Source organism: Xiphophorus couchianus, chromosome 5, assembly GCF_001444195.1.
Source record: "Xiphophorus couchianus chromosome 5, X_couchianus-1.0, whole genome shotgun sequence".
Lineage (NCBI taxonomy): Eukaryota > Metazoa > Chordata > Actinopteri > Cyprinodontiformes > Poeciliidae > Xiphophorus > Xiphophorus couchianus.
The window spans coordinates 7,079,113-7,095,861 of NC_040232.1; the positions used below are offsets into that span (position 1 = coordinate 7,079,113).

Below are 16,749 nucleotides of genomic sequence, written 5' to 3' on the forward strand. Positions count from 1 at the left end.
AAAACCATTTCAGGTGACGACCTCTTGAAGCTCATCAGGAAAATGCAGAGTGTGTGCAAAGCAGTAATCACAGCAAAAGGTTGCTGCTTTGAAGAAACTAGAATATAAGGGGTATTTTCAGTTGTTTTACACTTTTTTGTTTAGTGCATATTTCCACATGTGTTATTCATAGTTTTGATGCCTTCAGTGTGAATCTACAATGTCAATAGTCATAAAAATAAAGGTGACTCATTGAATTAAAAGGTGTGTCCAAACTTTTGGTCTGTACTGTAGATGTACATTTGAATAAAATATGGTTTTGTTCAACGTATCTTTCCCTGATTTATAAAGGATCTGCCTCCGAGGCTGAAGTCAGTTCTAGTGATGGCAGAGAGGACCGGTTCTAACACTGGTTTCCTGGGTTTTCTGGTCCACAACAGGGCCAGACCAGCCTCACGAAAACTCTGATGGAAAAAGTAGATGAGCGGGTTCAGGCAGCAGTCCAGATATGACATCACAGACGACAGCGTCCTCAACCAATCAGGGGCCGGAGCCAGGTCCTTCCTACCCAATAGGATCAGCTGAATGGTGGATGGAGCAAAACATAAAGACAAACATGTTAGGAGTAAAACTACAGTTTCATGGATATTCTTCTACAGTGAAGACAGCGGTTTGGTTTCTTTCTTTTTTCCACACTCTGTATTAGTAGATACAACAGCTGGTGTTTACCTCAGACATAAAAAAGGGAGTATAGCAGATGATGTAAGAAGCCACTAACAGAGGGATCACCTCGGACAAATCTGCGTCTTCATCGCTGAGACGAACAAGAAACACAATAAAAAGAGGGTTTTATCATCAGACAGCCTTTCATTAAACTGCTTACAGTGAAAATTTAGTGATTTCAGGATTCTTCAGTCAGTTAACAGATAAAACCTGAGATTAACATGCACACAAATGGCTTAATAAGTATTTATCAGATTTTTGAGGACAACTGATTGCACAGCGCTTTATTTTTTTAAATAAAGGAAATATGTATACAATTATACACCACACTTTCCATTCTTTTTAAATAAGTTGAAAATCATTTATCATTTGTCTTTTACTTCACAGTTCTCTTCTTCTTCACTAGTCCTAACCCCGTACCATTGTGTGTCTGTATATCATCTATAATTCTAATAATAAGTTTAAAAATGAAGAAAATTAAACATATGTACATGACCACAGATAATGATAGAGGAATATGGAAAACTGTCAACAGAAGGCGTTACAGGTCAGACTGTTTTCCTGTTTTAGTCTGTTTTTATTGGTGATTCTGGTTTGTCACTATTTTCCTTTAAGACTTTGTTTAGGTCATTTTATAATTGCTTCCTTCGGCGTCACTTAACATGTGGTTGTTGCTGTGTGAATGCACTTCTCTCCTGCTGATGTAATGTCAGATAAACCCATTAACTAAACCTTCCTGCTGATGTTGTGTCATGTTGTTCACCTGATGTATCTGTTGCTGGAGCGACAGCTGACAACGATCCTTACAGAGCAGATAAACATGAGGAGGAAAGGAAGGAAGATGGAGATGAAGAAAACACAGAGGATGTAGGTCATCATGTCCGAGTAGCTGCTCTCCCAGAAAACGGTACACAACATCTCTGCAGGATCATACCTGAAAGTGCAGAAAAATATTTCTGATATTTATGAATGAACAATAACTTACATTTCTGAGCCAACTACTGTACAAACCTGACCCAGTCATAGATGACAGGGATGCTCCCAAACACCAACCCCGTTACCCAGGAAGTCAAACAAGCTGCTGCTATGAAACCAAGCACAGCACTTCCTGTGGACGACGCGCCAATCAGACGCTGCGCACTGAGAATAGCTGAAAAATTCATTAAAATTCAATTATATAAAATCCCTTTAGTTGCAGGTCATATATTAAAATTGCCTGCATGAAGTTGTGGTAAAAAAAAGAAATGCCGTGGGTAAATACCCACAGCAGATTTAACACTTTGACCTTGTATTAAAATAGAAAAAAACTGCACGAAAAAGCAAATACTGGCTCGCTACTTCCATTGGATTCAGAGGGAAATCAGAAACCTTTAGCTTCTTGTGAGCATCTTTTAAAGAAGAATATGTTTTTTCAGTGGAAAGCATGCAAGTGTCTGTAAACAGAGTAAAAATATCAGCAATGGCATTTAAAGCAGGATTTTTAAAAAACTTTTCTTTACATTTTCTGGAAGTCAGTTTATCTTTTCTACTCCTTGACATCAACCTACCATTTTTGAAAATTTTATTTGTTATTTGTGTTGATAAGCATTTAAATAAGTGTACCTAATAAAAACAGTGAATGAATACAAATTTATAAAACATGAGGAATAATAAAGTTTGTTTCTAGGTTTAGCTAAGACTCCACTATACTGCAGTTCCAAACTTAGATTTTTTTCTATTTGTCTCTAAATCATTTAAACAATCAGATATGCAATGATAAACCACTGATAAACAGTACTTAGAGTTTTAATTTAATTGGTTTAATAAATTAATGTTTTAAAAGCTAAGTTCCTCAGAGTACCTATGCTGCCTATGGATGAGGTGATGAAGGCAAACTTCAGCAAGCTGACGACTTCACACCATGGAGACATCTGTCCCTCTGTCAGGGCGGCCATCATGGATCCAGACATGATCAGAAGTGAACATCCTGATTATAAATCATAATTTAATGTTAAAAAGAACCTTTCCACTAACACAGTCAAACAGAATGGAAGTGCACATTGGAAGAAGGTCAATGTAGCGGTAAAGTGAAGCGACATAAACATGGTTTCACTGGAAATTATGAAAGTGGTACCTAGATCTGACATGGTGAGACTGATGAATGGAAGCCAGTAATGGCAGCAGAACTGACCTCTGCACTGAAAACAACAAAATAAAGGGAGCAAATAGACATACACCACTTCAAATTTTGGAATAAAATGTGAAACACAGTCCTTTGCAAGCGGTAAAATAGAATAGAATAACATACATTGAAAAAACAAACCTGTGATCCAACTTAACTTCAGAAAAGCTAAGTGGAAATATTTGTATTTTAAGAACAAAAATTATTCATAGAAGTAAAAAAAAAAAAAAAATCAGGCAAAATAAAATGTTTCCAAATCAGTTTCTTTCAATAAAATCTTATAAACCTTTTTAAAAAATTGCAGGTGTGTCTGGTGATTGTTTGGTTAAAACATGTTTGTTTTGCATTTAGTGGGTAGAAAATCCAGAAATGTTACTCAAGTAACAGTAGAAATACTTCATAATAAAATTACTCAAGTAAAAGTAAAAAGTACAGCATAGTAAAAACACTCCTAAAAGTGTATTTTTTCTTTCAAAAACGTTACTCAGTAAATGTAATTGAGTAAATGTAACTAGTTACTGCCTCACTAAGTATAACTGAGGTCTTTAGTTAAATCAGGACTCCATAAACCATGCATAGACTGAAAACAAGACAATACTCTGACGACCTTACCATGACCTTGATGATCAGAACGACACTGTTTCCAACAACTCCCACGATCATTTCTACACCCAACACAGCCACCAGCAGCCACTTCTCCTCCTCAGACCAAACCTTTTCAGGGAACAGGGTCCCATTCAAGCCTTCACTCACTGGAACAAAGAAAATACAGAAAGCAGATGAGTTCAGCTTCCCACCAACATATTAAGTTACACTGAGAGATTTTATGAGCAAAAGATGCAACACAACAATGCAAAGGAACAGAGTACAATTTGGAAAATGATCATTTAAAAGATGAATTGTTCTGTGAATTAATGACTCTAGCAACAGCAGCTGTACAGGTTTATACAGGAAAAATGATGCTTACTGGTCTGGCGAGCCGTCGAGCTTCAGCACCGATAACAAGTGATTCTGTTCACAGAGCCCAGATGAAGGAGTCATCAGAAACTTATTCAATTAAACTTCACACACTCTGTTGCACTTATGCAACAAGGCTTGTGTACTCTTCATATGCCTGTGCGTTTCTGTAAACATGCATTACTAGCGTTGTGTAAGCTAACGTGGCTGTGTAGCAGATGCTGAAAGCAGCAAAAACAATTTCATTTCTGCTTTGAAACATTTGTGCTCTATCGAAAGAGACAACGTTAGGCCTATTTGTATTTCTATGTGGTTCTCGTTAAATCGGCTGCATGATTTTGTACCATGTTGTATTGTGTCAACCAATTATTAAGCATAACTGATAGCAAATAAAACTGAAATTCTGATTTGCAGAAGAAACAGTTATTACAGTTACTATTATTATTATTAGCAGGAGTGATAATTTATTTTTTAAAGTACATTAAGGGCTGCTCTGCCTTGAGTCATCAACAGGATAGTGCTGCTGTCCTGTTGTTATATAAAACATAGCGCAGCCCTTACAGTACTTTTTTTTTTTTAAACGAAAATAAGAAACAAATAATAATAACAATAATGATGATAAAATGATTTGCTTATTTACTTACTTTTTATTGATAAAATGTTTGTTTACAGATACAAAGACAAAACGAGGAATAGATCAAAAAATGTGTGCACAGATTTCTGTAAATACATTGGAAGAAATAATCAGAAAGCAGACATAATCTTTTTTTTTTTTTTAACTATTCAATGACCTACAATCTCCAGCTTTTTTGTGGGTACTTTTGGAAATAGTGGACAGATACAGTTCCAAAACTGTAAAAAAACAAAAACACAAAAAGGATGACAATTATATAAATTTACATTTGTGGATATAAAAATTGCCAAATATAACTAACCATTTGCTGAATTGCCAGTCTTATGTTTGCATTCGTGTTATTTCCATGAAAGCCAAAAATAATATGCGCATACAGTCATACCTTTGTGAAAATATAGTAAAAGCTTTTCATACTTACTTACCGACATTTGTGTTTTTCATACAGCCGTCCAATAGGTGGCGGTATTCATCTCAAAGTCAGTCACAGCTGCAGAGGAACTGGTTATCTTGCGCAACTTCCGGTGTTCGCCGTCTCTCCTCTTGTAGCTAGTTGTCACTTTTCGGTAAGTTAGAAATGCTTACGGCTGATAAGATATAACATTTTCTTTGCGGTCATTCTTAGCGGTGTTAAACCTTGATGTTAGCTTTTGGTTGAAGCTGAGAGGATACTTTTATTCCTCATTTATTAGAAGCGACCTTTATTCAGACGTCCTTGACAGCGGTAGTTGCACCGACGCGGACATTTCTCTGTTCATTCACAGAAAATTGGGTAATTGACATGGATAAAACTCAGCATTGTGAATATTTAGTCCGGCGCTGTGCAGAACTGAGTCACCGCGAGGCTCAATGAGAACATTAGTCTCCACAGTAGCTCTGCTGAACGTGTAGAATAATGTAAAGTAGATCTGTTTGTTACTGACAACGTTCATGCTGCATTGTGGAAAATAGACAGAATTTTAAACTCAGTGTATGTATAATATTATTTACCCGAGCTTTGCATTATTACTTCGTATTAGATAGTAAAAATGTGTTTTCTACTAGTGATGTCTGTCTGCTTGTGAAAATTATAGTACTGTATTGATATTTCCATTTATATGAAAAAAATTGAAACCTTGTATTTACAGTCAAATCTTAACCCAGTTCACATTTCCCTTAAAAGTACAATCACTTTTAGAATCGTTTTGAAGGCTATTTACTGAATTGAAAGAGTATCAAATAAATTTAGATGATAAAAAAAACGTTTTTGTATCTGTTCTTACAGCTCAGGAAGTGCTATATAGCTGAAAACATGTAATTGTATTAATATTTGTTTCAACATCCCACATTAGCATCTTGGTAACAAAGCGCTTTCTCAAAAAAGGCAGTAAAAGCCGATGCATTTTTTCAAATATTATATATTTTACATTATTCCACACATTAAAACATTGATGATAAAAGTGATTCTAGGTATGCTGCTGCTGAATGCATGTTTTATCCTCCACGACAATGAAAGTATGCTGATGCTTTAGTTAGACCCGTGTCTTCTTTAAAATCTTAAAGATTGTTTTTTTTCTAGCCCATCTCTCATCATTGGACTGTTAATCAAGAATTGCTGTGTTGTGTTTTGTTTCTTTTTTCTCTTTTATTTTTTTTTATAGTGATTCTGGCACGTACCATTATCAACTAGTCTGCCACGCAGTTTGGGTACAGCTGCAGTTTTATCCTCTGTAATCACTTGCTTCATGGTAGCTTTAAATGATGAGCAGCACCAGATCCAAAATAATCTCACCCAGGAGTCTGAAACAAAGCTCCCGCAGTAGATTCCCTGCCCTAACTCTGCCTGTTCTCTGTTTTTCCATCACACACTGAACTTGTTGTGAATCTCAGACTGTATCTGGTTTTAATCAGTCAGGTCTTTTCCTAAAGTTAGTTTTTGATTGTTTAGCAGTGAGCGACTTCTTACTGTCTGGCTGTTCTTTGGGGCATATGGAGATTTTAAAAAAAAAGTCAAAACTTCATCTATGATAAAGTGCAGTTATTCTGAGTAATACATTATATACATTTTGCTCTAAGTTACTCTAATGGTGCTTTATTGTATTCATTCTTTTGCTTCTGCTTTCAGCTTTAAAGTCCTGATGGCTGCAGCCTTTCGTTATCTTTACTCCGTCTCAAGGACAGGTAAGAGTTTTCCCTAAACTGATTTGAATATTATTTTCCATGGGATGTTGGTTTGATTGTGGTTTCTCCAGGCTCTTTGTAAAGATTCTCCTTTAACAAAATAATTATTGGTGCTTTCTAGCTTAAGTTAAGCAGCAATTACATTAAAAAAAAGCTTTATTTAACTTTAAGACAGGATTGTAGCCCAAAGTGTTTCACTGAGTTACTCTTAAACAGTGGGAAAGAATAAGTGACTATAAAAGCGGAAAGTAAAATTTTTTTTAATATAATTTATGCTGTTTTTACAGCAAGATTTATCAGTTTCAGTTAAAAATGAATTATCAAATACAGAAACAACTATTTAAGGTAAATATTTTTTTTAAAATCCCAATTTAATTTCAGTTTTCCTGTGTTTTCTCAACTTCTTTGGTTTAACATTTTCAGATAATGAAGATTTGTGGTGCCATGTCTGGTCTGATTGAATGATTTTATTTTGTCTGCTAAAAGTGGAGAAAATGTGTTGGGGTTTTTTCTTAATGTAGTGAGGACAGAAGTGTCCCCATCAAGCCTTTTTTGTGTTGTTATTGTGTAATTATATGTATTTTTGAATAATAAAGGAGTGTGTAGATTTTTCTCTGTAAGTAAATTGTTCATTTTGTATCATCTGTTGAACATATAAATAATTTTTATTTTCATTTAAGCACCTCTTAGCATCCTAACTTTGTAAAACATTGATTTAAAGGCTTAATTTAAAACCGTTTCTGTTAAAAAGGGATGCATTTAACCTAAAAGAGCTAGTGAATACTGATTAATTTCATTGTAAAAAGCTGCTAGATTGTGTGATTGTACAGTATCATGTTGTGCATGTGTGCCATATTTACAAATAACTACATAAACAAAGTGACGGCTGTTAAATTGTGTGCATTTAAGAAGTATTTATTTATTTAAAGGAGTGTAAGAACTGTTTTAAATACCGTATGTTCCGCATTATATGGCGCACCACATTATAAGGCGCACCTTCAATGAATGGCCTATTTTAAAACTTTTTTCATATATAAGGCGCACCGCATTATAAGGCGCATAGAATAGACGCTACAGTAGAGGCTGGGGTTACGTTATGCATCCATTAGATGGAACTGCGCTAAAGGGAATGTCAACAAAATAGTCAGATAGGTCAGTCAAACTTTATTAATAGATTACAAACCAGCGTTCTGAAAACTCCGTTCAATCCCAAAATGAACAGCTGTTGCTTCCTCCACTTCCGCACCATTGATTGTTCATGTTAAATTCTCTCGCTGCTGCTCTATTCCCGTGTTCTACTGTGTGACTGATCGCCTTGAGCTTAAACTCTGCGTCGTAAACGTGTCTCTTAATAGGAGCCATTTGGGGTCTTTACACAAAACCCAGTGTGCACCACGCGCTTCTTCTTCTACGGGGGAAAATGAAGTCGCCGGCTGCTTACCGTAGTTGCGAGACCTGTTGTGGCTCAATATTGGTCCATATATAAGGCGCACCGGATTATATGGCACAGTGCGGAAAATACGGTATATTTATCTGCATGTTATTTAGTGGACACTGATGTCCAATCAGCCATCAAGTACCTTTTAGGAAAACTTTAAATCTTTAATTTTATTATGAAGTTGATATTTATTTATTTATTTGTTTATTTATTTATTTTTATTTTATATAGGCACTTTGGCAGCTGCCCAATTGAGGTCCTTCAGTGTTTCAGTCCAGAGGAATGGATTCAGTAAGTACCAGTACAATACCGACTGCACCATTAAGCACATTTTCATATCATTTTATCAGAGAAACACAGTCGTGTTTTCATCACTTGTGGGGACTTCACATTGACTTCCATTAATTTCTACACTCTAACCCTTACCATAATCCTAACCCTAAACCTAACCATCACAAACCTATCCACTAACCCAAGGACAACAATTTCCCTCATGGGGACCAAGAAAATGTCCCCACAAGGAGCAATGGTTCCCATAACCCCACATTGTAGACAGAACTAGGTTCCCATAAGGATATAAAAACCTGGTACACACACACTCACACACTTCACTTAGGACTCAAAGTGATGTCATGTGTTTATTTGATCTACTCTTCTAAATCCTGATGTATCACAGATAAATGAGCATCTTATTGTCTGCAGAGTATGTGAATGCCCAGGAACTGCCGACAGACATGAAGTCCATCACAGACCGATCTGCACAGACGCTGTTGTGGACAGAACTCTTCAGAGGTCAGAGGTCCTGATGTGGATTAAGGGAGTTGTAGAAAAATGAGAGGTCATCAGTAGCTGCATTTCACTTACAAATGTGCACAAAACCTTTTCAATATTTTGCTAATGTCAAAAAAAATAATTTTGCAATTTCTGTGTTTCCATTAAATAATAAACAAAATCAATATAACATGTTTATAAGTTTCTTTTCGCATTAAGTGATTAAAAAACATGCTGCGCCATCATCCTCCAACTCCTTCCTGCCATCTTCTTTGTGGTTTACGCCAATGGCAACATGAGGTTGTTGATTATGTGATTCGTGATGCGAAAAAAAGTGTTTCCATTGCAGTTTTACAAAATAAACAAATTCCAATATGGCTAAAAAAAAACACCTCATGCTAGCACCAAAACTTTTCAGCTAAAAACAAGTTTTTTTAAATTGGTGTGTTTCCATTAAGAGAATTTATCTGCAAAATGTCAGATTGTATAATCTGATATTAGCTGCGTTAATGGAAATGCAGCTACTGATGCATTTTATATCTACACAGATTCATTTAAATTACTGATTTTATCTTCTCCCATAAGTCATATAATAACTCCTCATTGATTGATATATCTTCAGGCCAATAAGTTAGGCCAATATTTGCCATTTTATTAAATATAAATTAATATATGCGAGTTGTTTCTTTTCTCTGTGAAAGGAATGTAATTTTTCCTTTTTGAAAACAAGTTTCGTACTCAGGTGTGAATGATTTGGTTTCAGGTCTGGGCATGACGATGAGCTACCTGTTCAGAGAACCTGCCACCATTAACTACCCGTTTGAAAAGGGACCGCTGTCGCCTCGCTTCAGAGGAGAACACGCTCTGCGCAGGTTGGGATGAACTACATGTTAATGATTTCTGTAGGAAATCCTTGAACTTCACAAAACAGCTTTTATATATTCAACTTTTCTTCAAATATTAGAGAAAATGTAAAAAAAAAAAACAGAGATGCAGCAGAGATGCTTAGCCTTTAATCATTTTAGCCTCTGCGTAGTTTAGGATTTATCAGTACGAATTTAAAAGTTTTCTGTCACTGAGATCAGATAAACACTGAACTTGTGTCCCATGCAGCTGCAAGATAATTGGCTCCAAATTCACATCTCCAAAAGAAATACCCTCTACATTTTGTAGTGCTTGTGGGATTTGTTTTTATTGATGTACTTAACCTTATGTGCTCCAAAATAGTGGCAGCACTTTTACTCTTTTTGCTGTAATAAATTTTAACAGATATCCCTCAGGAGAGGAGCGCTGCATTGCCTGCAAACTTTGTGAAGCCATTTGCCCTGCCCAGGTGAGCGCACAAGAGCACGCAAAGTTAATACAAACTTAATTCAGTCACCCTTGATTTTAGTCCAGGGCGACTAAAATCCTGGAAAATGCTTGAATTTCAACTAGGTGTTTTCAAGGTTTACAAAGTGCTTGATTTTTAAATCTTTATTGAACAGTTTTGCAATAAAGTGCAATTAAATGTTTGATTAAAAGCCTAAAATTGGAAAACATTACAGGTGAAACCAGATGTTTTCATAATACCTAATAAGAGACTCGCATGTTTTTCTCACTGTACAAAGTTAAATCAGAATAAACTTTTCTTGTTTAAGGTTGGTTAAAATTACCAAAATTATTTGTATTTGCAAAATGCCAGAAAACATAGCAAGAACATTATTTAGTTTTTTTTTCTAGATTGTTTAGCATGTAATTTGAGCAGTAAAGTCATTTAAATAAACACAATTTGTTTGGATTATTTCAGTGTTTTGAATATTTATTATTCCTAATGGCTTACTGACTTATGTTTTTGAAATTGGGGTGTTTTTTGTTTTATTTTATTTTTTTTGTTTACCTTGTGTCTGCTGTAGAATGTAGAATACTAACACAAAATATTTATGTAACAGTAATAAATTATATCGTATAATAGCAAATTTTTATTGTTTTTATCTCCAGTGTGGTGCTGGGAAAGTTTATAAACTTCCCTGAAAAATGCCTGAAAATGCTAGAATTTTCTTTTGACAAAAGTGTATAAATCCGGTAAATTACAGTTTCAGTTTGCTTTTATTGTCTGTCTCAGATATTGGTTGGAGTAAATTGCCTTTAAGTACAGTCTAGTTAAGAGAGAATATCAAAAAGTAGTTCTTCCCTTCCTATGTTCTGGTAAAAAAAATTACACCGTGAAAGTTATTTTTTATGCTAACATAGAAAGCTTCAACAGATCCGTAAAAATGATGGATGATTCTGAACTGAACTATCCGTCATCTAGACCTCTATGATAAAGCCATTTCGTATGACCATCAGCTGTTACTAACATCTTTCTGTAAATATATTTGGATTTCAATATTTACGGTGAGTGAAAACCCTGAGTATCTGAGTCGGTGTTCTTGGTTCTCGTCCTGTTTCCAGGCCATCACCATTGAAGCAGAGACTCGAACCGACGGCAGCAGGAGGACGACTCGCTACGACATCGACATGACCAAGTGCATCTACTGCGGCTTCTGCCAGGAGGCGTGTCCTGTGGACGCCATCGTGGAGGTGCGTACATGTCTGCAAACCAGCAATTCGCCTCGGCTCTTTGTTTGCTGAATGAAAAGTCAATACAAAACATATTTACCTCATAAGTGGCAGGGAAATATGAAGCAAAATGTTGCGTAAATAAATAAACCAAAACAAATCAAAAGCACCTCGAAATGTTTTTAAAGATGTCCATTTTTTCTGCTCGCATTTGTTTCAAATTTAACATAGAGATCAAAATATTATGGAAAAGTCCATTTATTTTAGGAACTTTATCAATAAGGCTTCGTTCACTCTGCAGGTCTTGATGCTCAATTCAGATTTTTGATGAAATTTGATTCTCACCAAGCTGGTGTTTTCTGATAATTTTAATAATTTTCTGCTTAAAATCTGAAGAATGTGTCAATTGTTTTATCCAATTAATCAATAGTCAGAATTATCGATCACTAAAATAATCATCAGTTGCAGCCCTAACAAATAACAGACCAAGAAAAATTGCTGCAGGAAGGCCTGGTAAATAAAACTTTGCTTTGTGTTTTAGGGAAGATGTTAGTCACTAGTCATTTAAAACATATTTTTCTTTTGCGGTTGATCAAGTTTGACCTTCATCAACTAAAGTTTTAACTATGATAGTCAAAAATGTAATATCTCTGGTTTAGGAACTGAAAATAAAAATGTTATTTTCGGATAAAAAAGTTTTTATCTTCAAAAAAAAGAACATTTTATTTTCAGATATAATCTTATTTTAGGAACGTTTTACGTTTGTTTTTTACTTTTAATTTGACTCAAATCAAAATAAATGAGCAGTTCACTGGTATTTTCTTTAAAAATAGTCCAGATTTTTGCAACAAAACGTGTTATTGTCAAGCCAAGTGGAATAAAAATTCTTCTTTTCCTTTTAACCCAAGTATTCTCCTTCTGCAGGGTCCTAACTTTGAGTTTTCCACTGAATCCCACGAAGAGCTGCTCTACAACAAAGAGAAACTGCTAAACAATGGAGATAAATGGGAGGCTGAGATCGCTGCCAACATACAAGCTGATTACCTCTATCGATAGATGTCCACACACACAGCGCCTACATTGCTGGGGAAGACTTTAAACGTGACACATGTTGAATCTGTACATACTGTAAGAATATTAACTCGGCTTTGATGGGTGAGCTTCAGGTTTGCTGACGGAACCTTTGTTGACAACAAAGACCTAATTAAAACATTGACCTTTTAAGTTTAGTCTCATTTTGTTATCATAAATATTCTTTATGTTTCCACCTCAAGGCTCTGTTATTGTTCATTGTGCGTATTTATTATGGTATCAAACCACTTTACTCACTCAGTGTCCATGGCTCTCTCCTGTGTGTGTGTGGAAAGTCTTTCATTAACAGGATTTTAAGACGTACCTGGTGCCTATTCTTCTTATTAAAAAGTTATTTAAATTTACTCTATTTCATCAGCAGAGTTATTTTAATGGCTCTTTATTTTGTCGTGATGGCTCAGTAAGAGACTCATGCACAGCCATGTTTTTTTTTTCTTCACTTTCAGACGTCATCGTTATTACTAAATGTCAACAGAACAATTTTCCAACTTGCTGTTTTATATATTTTGGCCGGCAGCTAGTAGCAAGTTGTTGTCGTACATTGTGTGAAACATAAAGAGCGTCATACCCAGAGAAAATTCAAAAGAAATAGCATTTAAACAGGAATTGGAGGATTAAGGTACGGTAAGCTACTGTTAATTGCTCAGTCAACCAAACATGGACTCTGTTGGATTCCGAGGTCAGATTCCAAAGTTAGCATTCGATTCTGTGTGAATAAATCATTTTATTGGATTTCACTGCAGACATTTGGGGTCTTAAAATAAAATTTTACTTTAAATGAAACATTAATTGTATTTTAAGTTGTTTCTCCTAATTTTTTTATGGGATTAGCAATGATTTTTCCATTTTGTCATATTAGAACCACACACTTTTTTTGCATTATTTTGGGGTTTCCATGTGATAAATTAATTTGTAGTAGTGCATATATATATTAGAAACAGGAAGCAAAGAACATTTTTAGAAATTTTTTTAATCTAATAATCCAAACTCAAAATGAGACATTTATTTGTAGAACTATATTTTGGTGCAAAAGTCTTACATCTAGTGACTTAAGTTCTTTAGAAAATGACTCGGGTTAAGTAAGGTTGGCTGAAGAGTGATTGAATAGAAATCTGTTTAAATCTAGGCTTTGAATAGGACATTCTTACCCAGATGCTCCATTGTGGCTCCCCAGCATATTTCCCAGTGATAATGGTTAGGCAAAGTGTTTGTTTTTTCACCACAAATAACATCTAATTGTAGTTTCAAAAGTTTAATTTAGGTCTCACCTTATGTTTTTGACAAACCACAAAGGAGATTTCTTCTGACTTTCTTTCAGCAATGTTTTTTCCAAAGTTCACAACCAATAATTATTTGCAGATTCTCCCACCTGAGTTGTTTGTCTCTGCAACTCCTCCAGAGTTACCATGGTCCTCTTGGCTGCTTTTCAAATCAATTCTCTCCTCTTTCCATGTTTAGATGATGCATTCAAAGCTGGAATATTGTGTTATAACTTAATCTTAGTTTAAACTTCAACATAAGCTTCTCCCTGCCTGTCTGCTGTGTCTTCATTATGCTGTTTGTTCTCCAAGAACCAATGAAGCCTTCATGGAACAGTTTGTAATGAGATTCAATTACACACAAGTGGACTATTTGGAAATTAGGTATATAGTATTAGAGATGGTGATATGTTTCATACCGTTTATTTATTTTGGTTGTCAACTATTAAAGAGCTGCATAAAAATTCCTGTATTTCTCCATGCAGTTATATTAATTACACTTAAAAGTCATTTAGGGTTTAAAAAGAAGTACAAGCTTCTTTTTAAATAAACTAAGTAAACCTAGGCCTCATCCATTCATTCTTTAACTTGTTTATTTTTGGGGATTTAGTATTTAGTTTCACAACTGAATACATTAGTAAATCCTTCATTCGACATATAACAGATTATTTAAATAAAAATGGAAATACAAAAACTATTTTGATGTAATTTATCAAATGCAGAATGAAATATTTAAATGAGAAAATACAAATTTGTATTAATTACAGCATGTAGAATAATTTGAATGTTTATTTTGTTATTTCATTGTCAGGGGTGGCAGCACATGACATTTGTTTTATTCATCTGCCAGCAATGGGAGGGGCTAACACTGTGGGAGGCAACGTGATTGGTCGGCAGTTTAGTTGCTACGGAAGTTGACCAATCAGATGCAAGCGTCTGAAGCAAAGCTGCAGTTTTAAGTATTTCCTGATAGAATATTATTCAGGAAATACAAATGTCTTTAATAATTTTGCATGACAAAATACACTTAAAGAAACATAAACGGTAAATGATTGAACTGGCTTCCTGTTTACACCCACACTAACATCTCCTGCAGACTTCACTAAGCATGACAATAACATTTTGTGAGGGAACCTGGTCAAAACCTTTTTGTCTGGATTTTGAACGAGTTAAATTGTTTTATTCTTTTATTTACTCAGACTGCTTAAATTAGTCAGTCAATTCATTCTGCCTCAGGCAAAATGGTTAGTTTCTCGTTGTTCTTTCATAATATCTGAAATGAAGCTCTAACCTGAAGTTTTTTAATTCTGTATCTAATTCACTATTGACATATTTGAAGTTTTATAGATTGTTTTGTTATTTCTTTCTTGGTCAATGCAAGAAATTAAGTAAATTAAAAGTAATTGCCCTCATATTATACTAGAGACTTCCACATAATTCTGAATCTCAGTTTTTTTATTATTGTCATCCTCCATGATTTCTCCCTTTCAGCCTCAGACTTTGTCCCATCCCCTCTACCCTCAGCTGGTTTGATGCAACTCATGAAAGGGGCAACTAGTTGATGCTAAAAAAAAACAACAACAAACAAAACAGGATTTTATCTTCTAGATTAAGTGCTTGGCAATGGAAATGAAAGAACCAGAACCAAGCAAGCAATGGAGTTAGTTAGCACTGAGGTGGGCAAATAGCCAAACATTGTACTCAACAAAGAGCAGCACTACTTCAACATATTTTTACTCAAATAAAAGTAAAAAAAAAAGTACTTGGTAAAACGTCTACTCAAGTACTAAGTAACTGATCAAATGATCAATCATTTAATATTTAAAAACTACATAATCAAAGGGACAAAAATATAAAGCTAAATGACAAAAATTAACAAACAAATAACAAAATCAGGCAAAATAAAATATTTCCAAATCAATTTCTTTCAATAAAAACTTGTGAATCTTTAAACTGCAAGTGTGTATCTGGTGAGTTTTTAGTGAAAGCATGTTTGTTTTTTATTCAGTGGATAGAAAATCCAGAACTTTTACTCAACTAAGAAAATTACTCAAGTAAAAGTAAAAAATACAACATAGTAAAAATGCTCCTAAAAGTAAATTTAAAAAAATATTGTGCAAGGAAATGTAATTGAGTAAATGTAACTAGTTACTACCCAACCTTTTAGCACTGGAACCAGTTTGAAGGACGGACTTCCACAGTGAGTTTGTTTTAAAGCGAAGCAAAGCGTCTCCTGTCACCTTTACATTTGTGAAATCAAGACGTTCTGCAGGAATGAGTGAGACGTTGCGTCACTGATCCATCTCACAATGATTTGTAGCAGTGACATTGAAAAATCATTGAGACGCTGCAGATGTTCAGCTGCTAAAAATACCTTTGGACCTACCCGGCAAATGGCAGCCACGAAGAGACCAGGGGGAGGTCGGCCATAATCAGCCGCTCACATTTGGTGCCTTGCAAAAGTATTCACACAGCTTTTTATTCCTGTCCTACAAACACAAGATGATAGATCAGCACAAAGTAATGTATAAATATGAACTGTTTGTTTGTTTGTTTGATCTTGAGGCAACATAACTGTTTACGTCTGCCACCAAATCTAATTTAAAAAATCTAATAAAGTTCATATTAACATAGCGAGCGTTTCAATTTGCATTATTGCTTTCCCGGATCCCCAGAATGCATTGCCTGTTATAGGATAGAATTGGGGCTGCGCCAGAGAAAGAGTTAGGAATCATGGGACAGGTTTGTAAGTAATTGGTATTTATTCAGGTAACTAAATTATGCAGAGTTCAGTCAGTTACAGAAAGTCATATAACAACTGCAGACAGATTATTTTCCCTTTAAATGGGGTTTTATGTATTTTCTGGGTGCAAAGTCCATTTTAAACCACAATCATGAAATTATTTTATTTTCAGTTGTTATGAAAATGCTATGTACATAAAAAAATAACTAAGGAAATTTGACTTCACATCATAGTCGTATCTGATGCTTTGAAATTGGCCACTGTCTCTTTTTCAACACTCCTCTTTCAGCATGT

The 16,749-nt window shown here is 34.9% G+C and overlaps 2 protein-coding genes across 3 annotated transcripts; one reads left to right on the forward strand and one right to left on the reverse strand.

The window, feature by feature from the left end:
- Nucleotides 1–249: 249 nt before the first annotated feature.
- Nucleotides 250–6,177, reverse strand: LOC114144994 (melatonin receptor type 1B). Its single transcript, XM_028018299.1, has 8 exons — nt 6,108–6,177; nt 3,476–3,615; nt 2,816–2,879; nt 2,543–2,668; nt 1,714–1,852; nt 1,466–1,636; nt 709–793; nt 250–560 (listed from the first exon to the last, which is right to left on the reverse strand). The coding sequence occupies exons 1-8, from the start codon at nt 6,175–6,177 to the stop codon at nt 303–305; spliced, it is 1,053 nt and encodes a 350-aa protein (XP_027874100.1). The 3' UTR covers nt 250–302.
- ndufs8a (NADH:ubiquinone oxidoreductase core subunit S8a) lies at nt 4,921–13,236 on the forward strand. 2 transcript variants are annotated; one of them, XM_028018846.1, is made up of 8 exons: nt 4,921–5,017; nt 6,556–6,611; nt 8,281–8,340; nt 8,752–8,841; nt 9,584–9,692; nt 10,090–10,153; nt 11,254–11,382; nt 12,286–13,236. In XM_028018846.1, the coding sequence occupies exons 2-8, from the start codon at nt 6,569–6,571 to the stop codon at nt 12,415–12,417; spliced, it is 627 nt and encodes a 208-aa protein (XP_027874647.1). In that variant the 5' UTR covers nt 4,921–5,017; nt 6,556–6,568; the 3' UTR covers nt 12,418–13,236. The 2 variants fall into 2 exon arrangements, with proteins under 2 accessions (XP_027874647.1, XP_027874648.1); XM_028018847.1 differs by lacking the exon at nt 4,921–5,017 and adding an exon at nt 5,203–5,223.
- Nucleotides 13,237–16,749: the final 3,513 nt, after the last annotated feature.

What these genes read in the sequence shown, in the direction of transcription:
- LOC114144994 (XM_028018299.1), bottom strand. Translation starts at nt 6,177, where the DNA reads ATGAAGCAAGTGATTACAGAGGATAAAACTGCAGCTGTACCCAAACTG. An exon ending in GTCATCTATGACTGGGTCAG is followed by an intron (nt 1,637 to 1,713) that starts GTTTGTACAGTA and finishes CTGCACTTTCAG; the next exon opens with GTATGATCCTGCAGAGATGT. An exon ending in TCCAGCAACAGATACATCAG is followed by an intron (nt 794 to 1,465) that starts GTGAACAACATG and finishes TGTTCGTCTCAG; the next exon opens with CGATGAAGACGCAGATTTGT.
- ndufs8a (XM_028018846.1), top strand. Translation starts at nt 6,569, where the DNA reads ATGGCTGCAGCCTTTCGTTATCTTTACTCCGTCTCAAGGACAG. An exon ending in GTGGACAGAACTCTTCAGAG is followed by an intron (nt 8,842 to 9,583) that starts GTCAGAGGTCCT and finishes ATTTGGTTTCAG; the next exon opens with GTCTGGGCATGACGATGAGC. An exon ending in GGAGAACACGCTCTGCGCAG is followed by an intron (nt 9,693 to 10,089) that starts GTTGGGATGAAC and finishes AAATTTTAACAG; the next exon opens with ATATCCCTCAGGAGAGGAGC.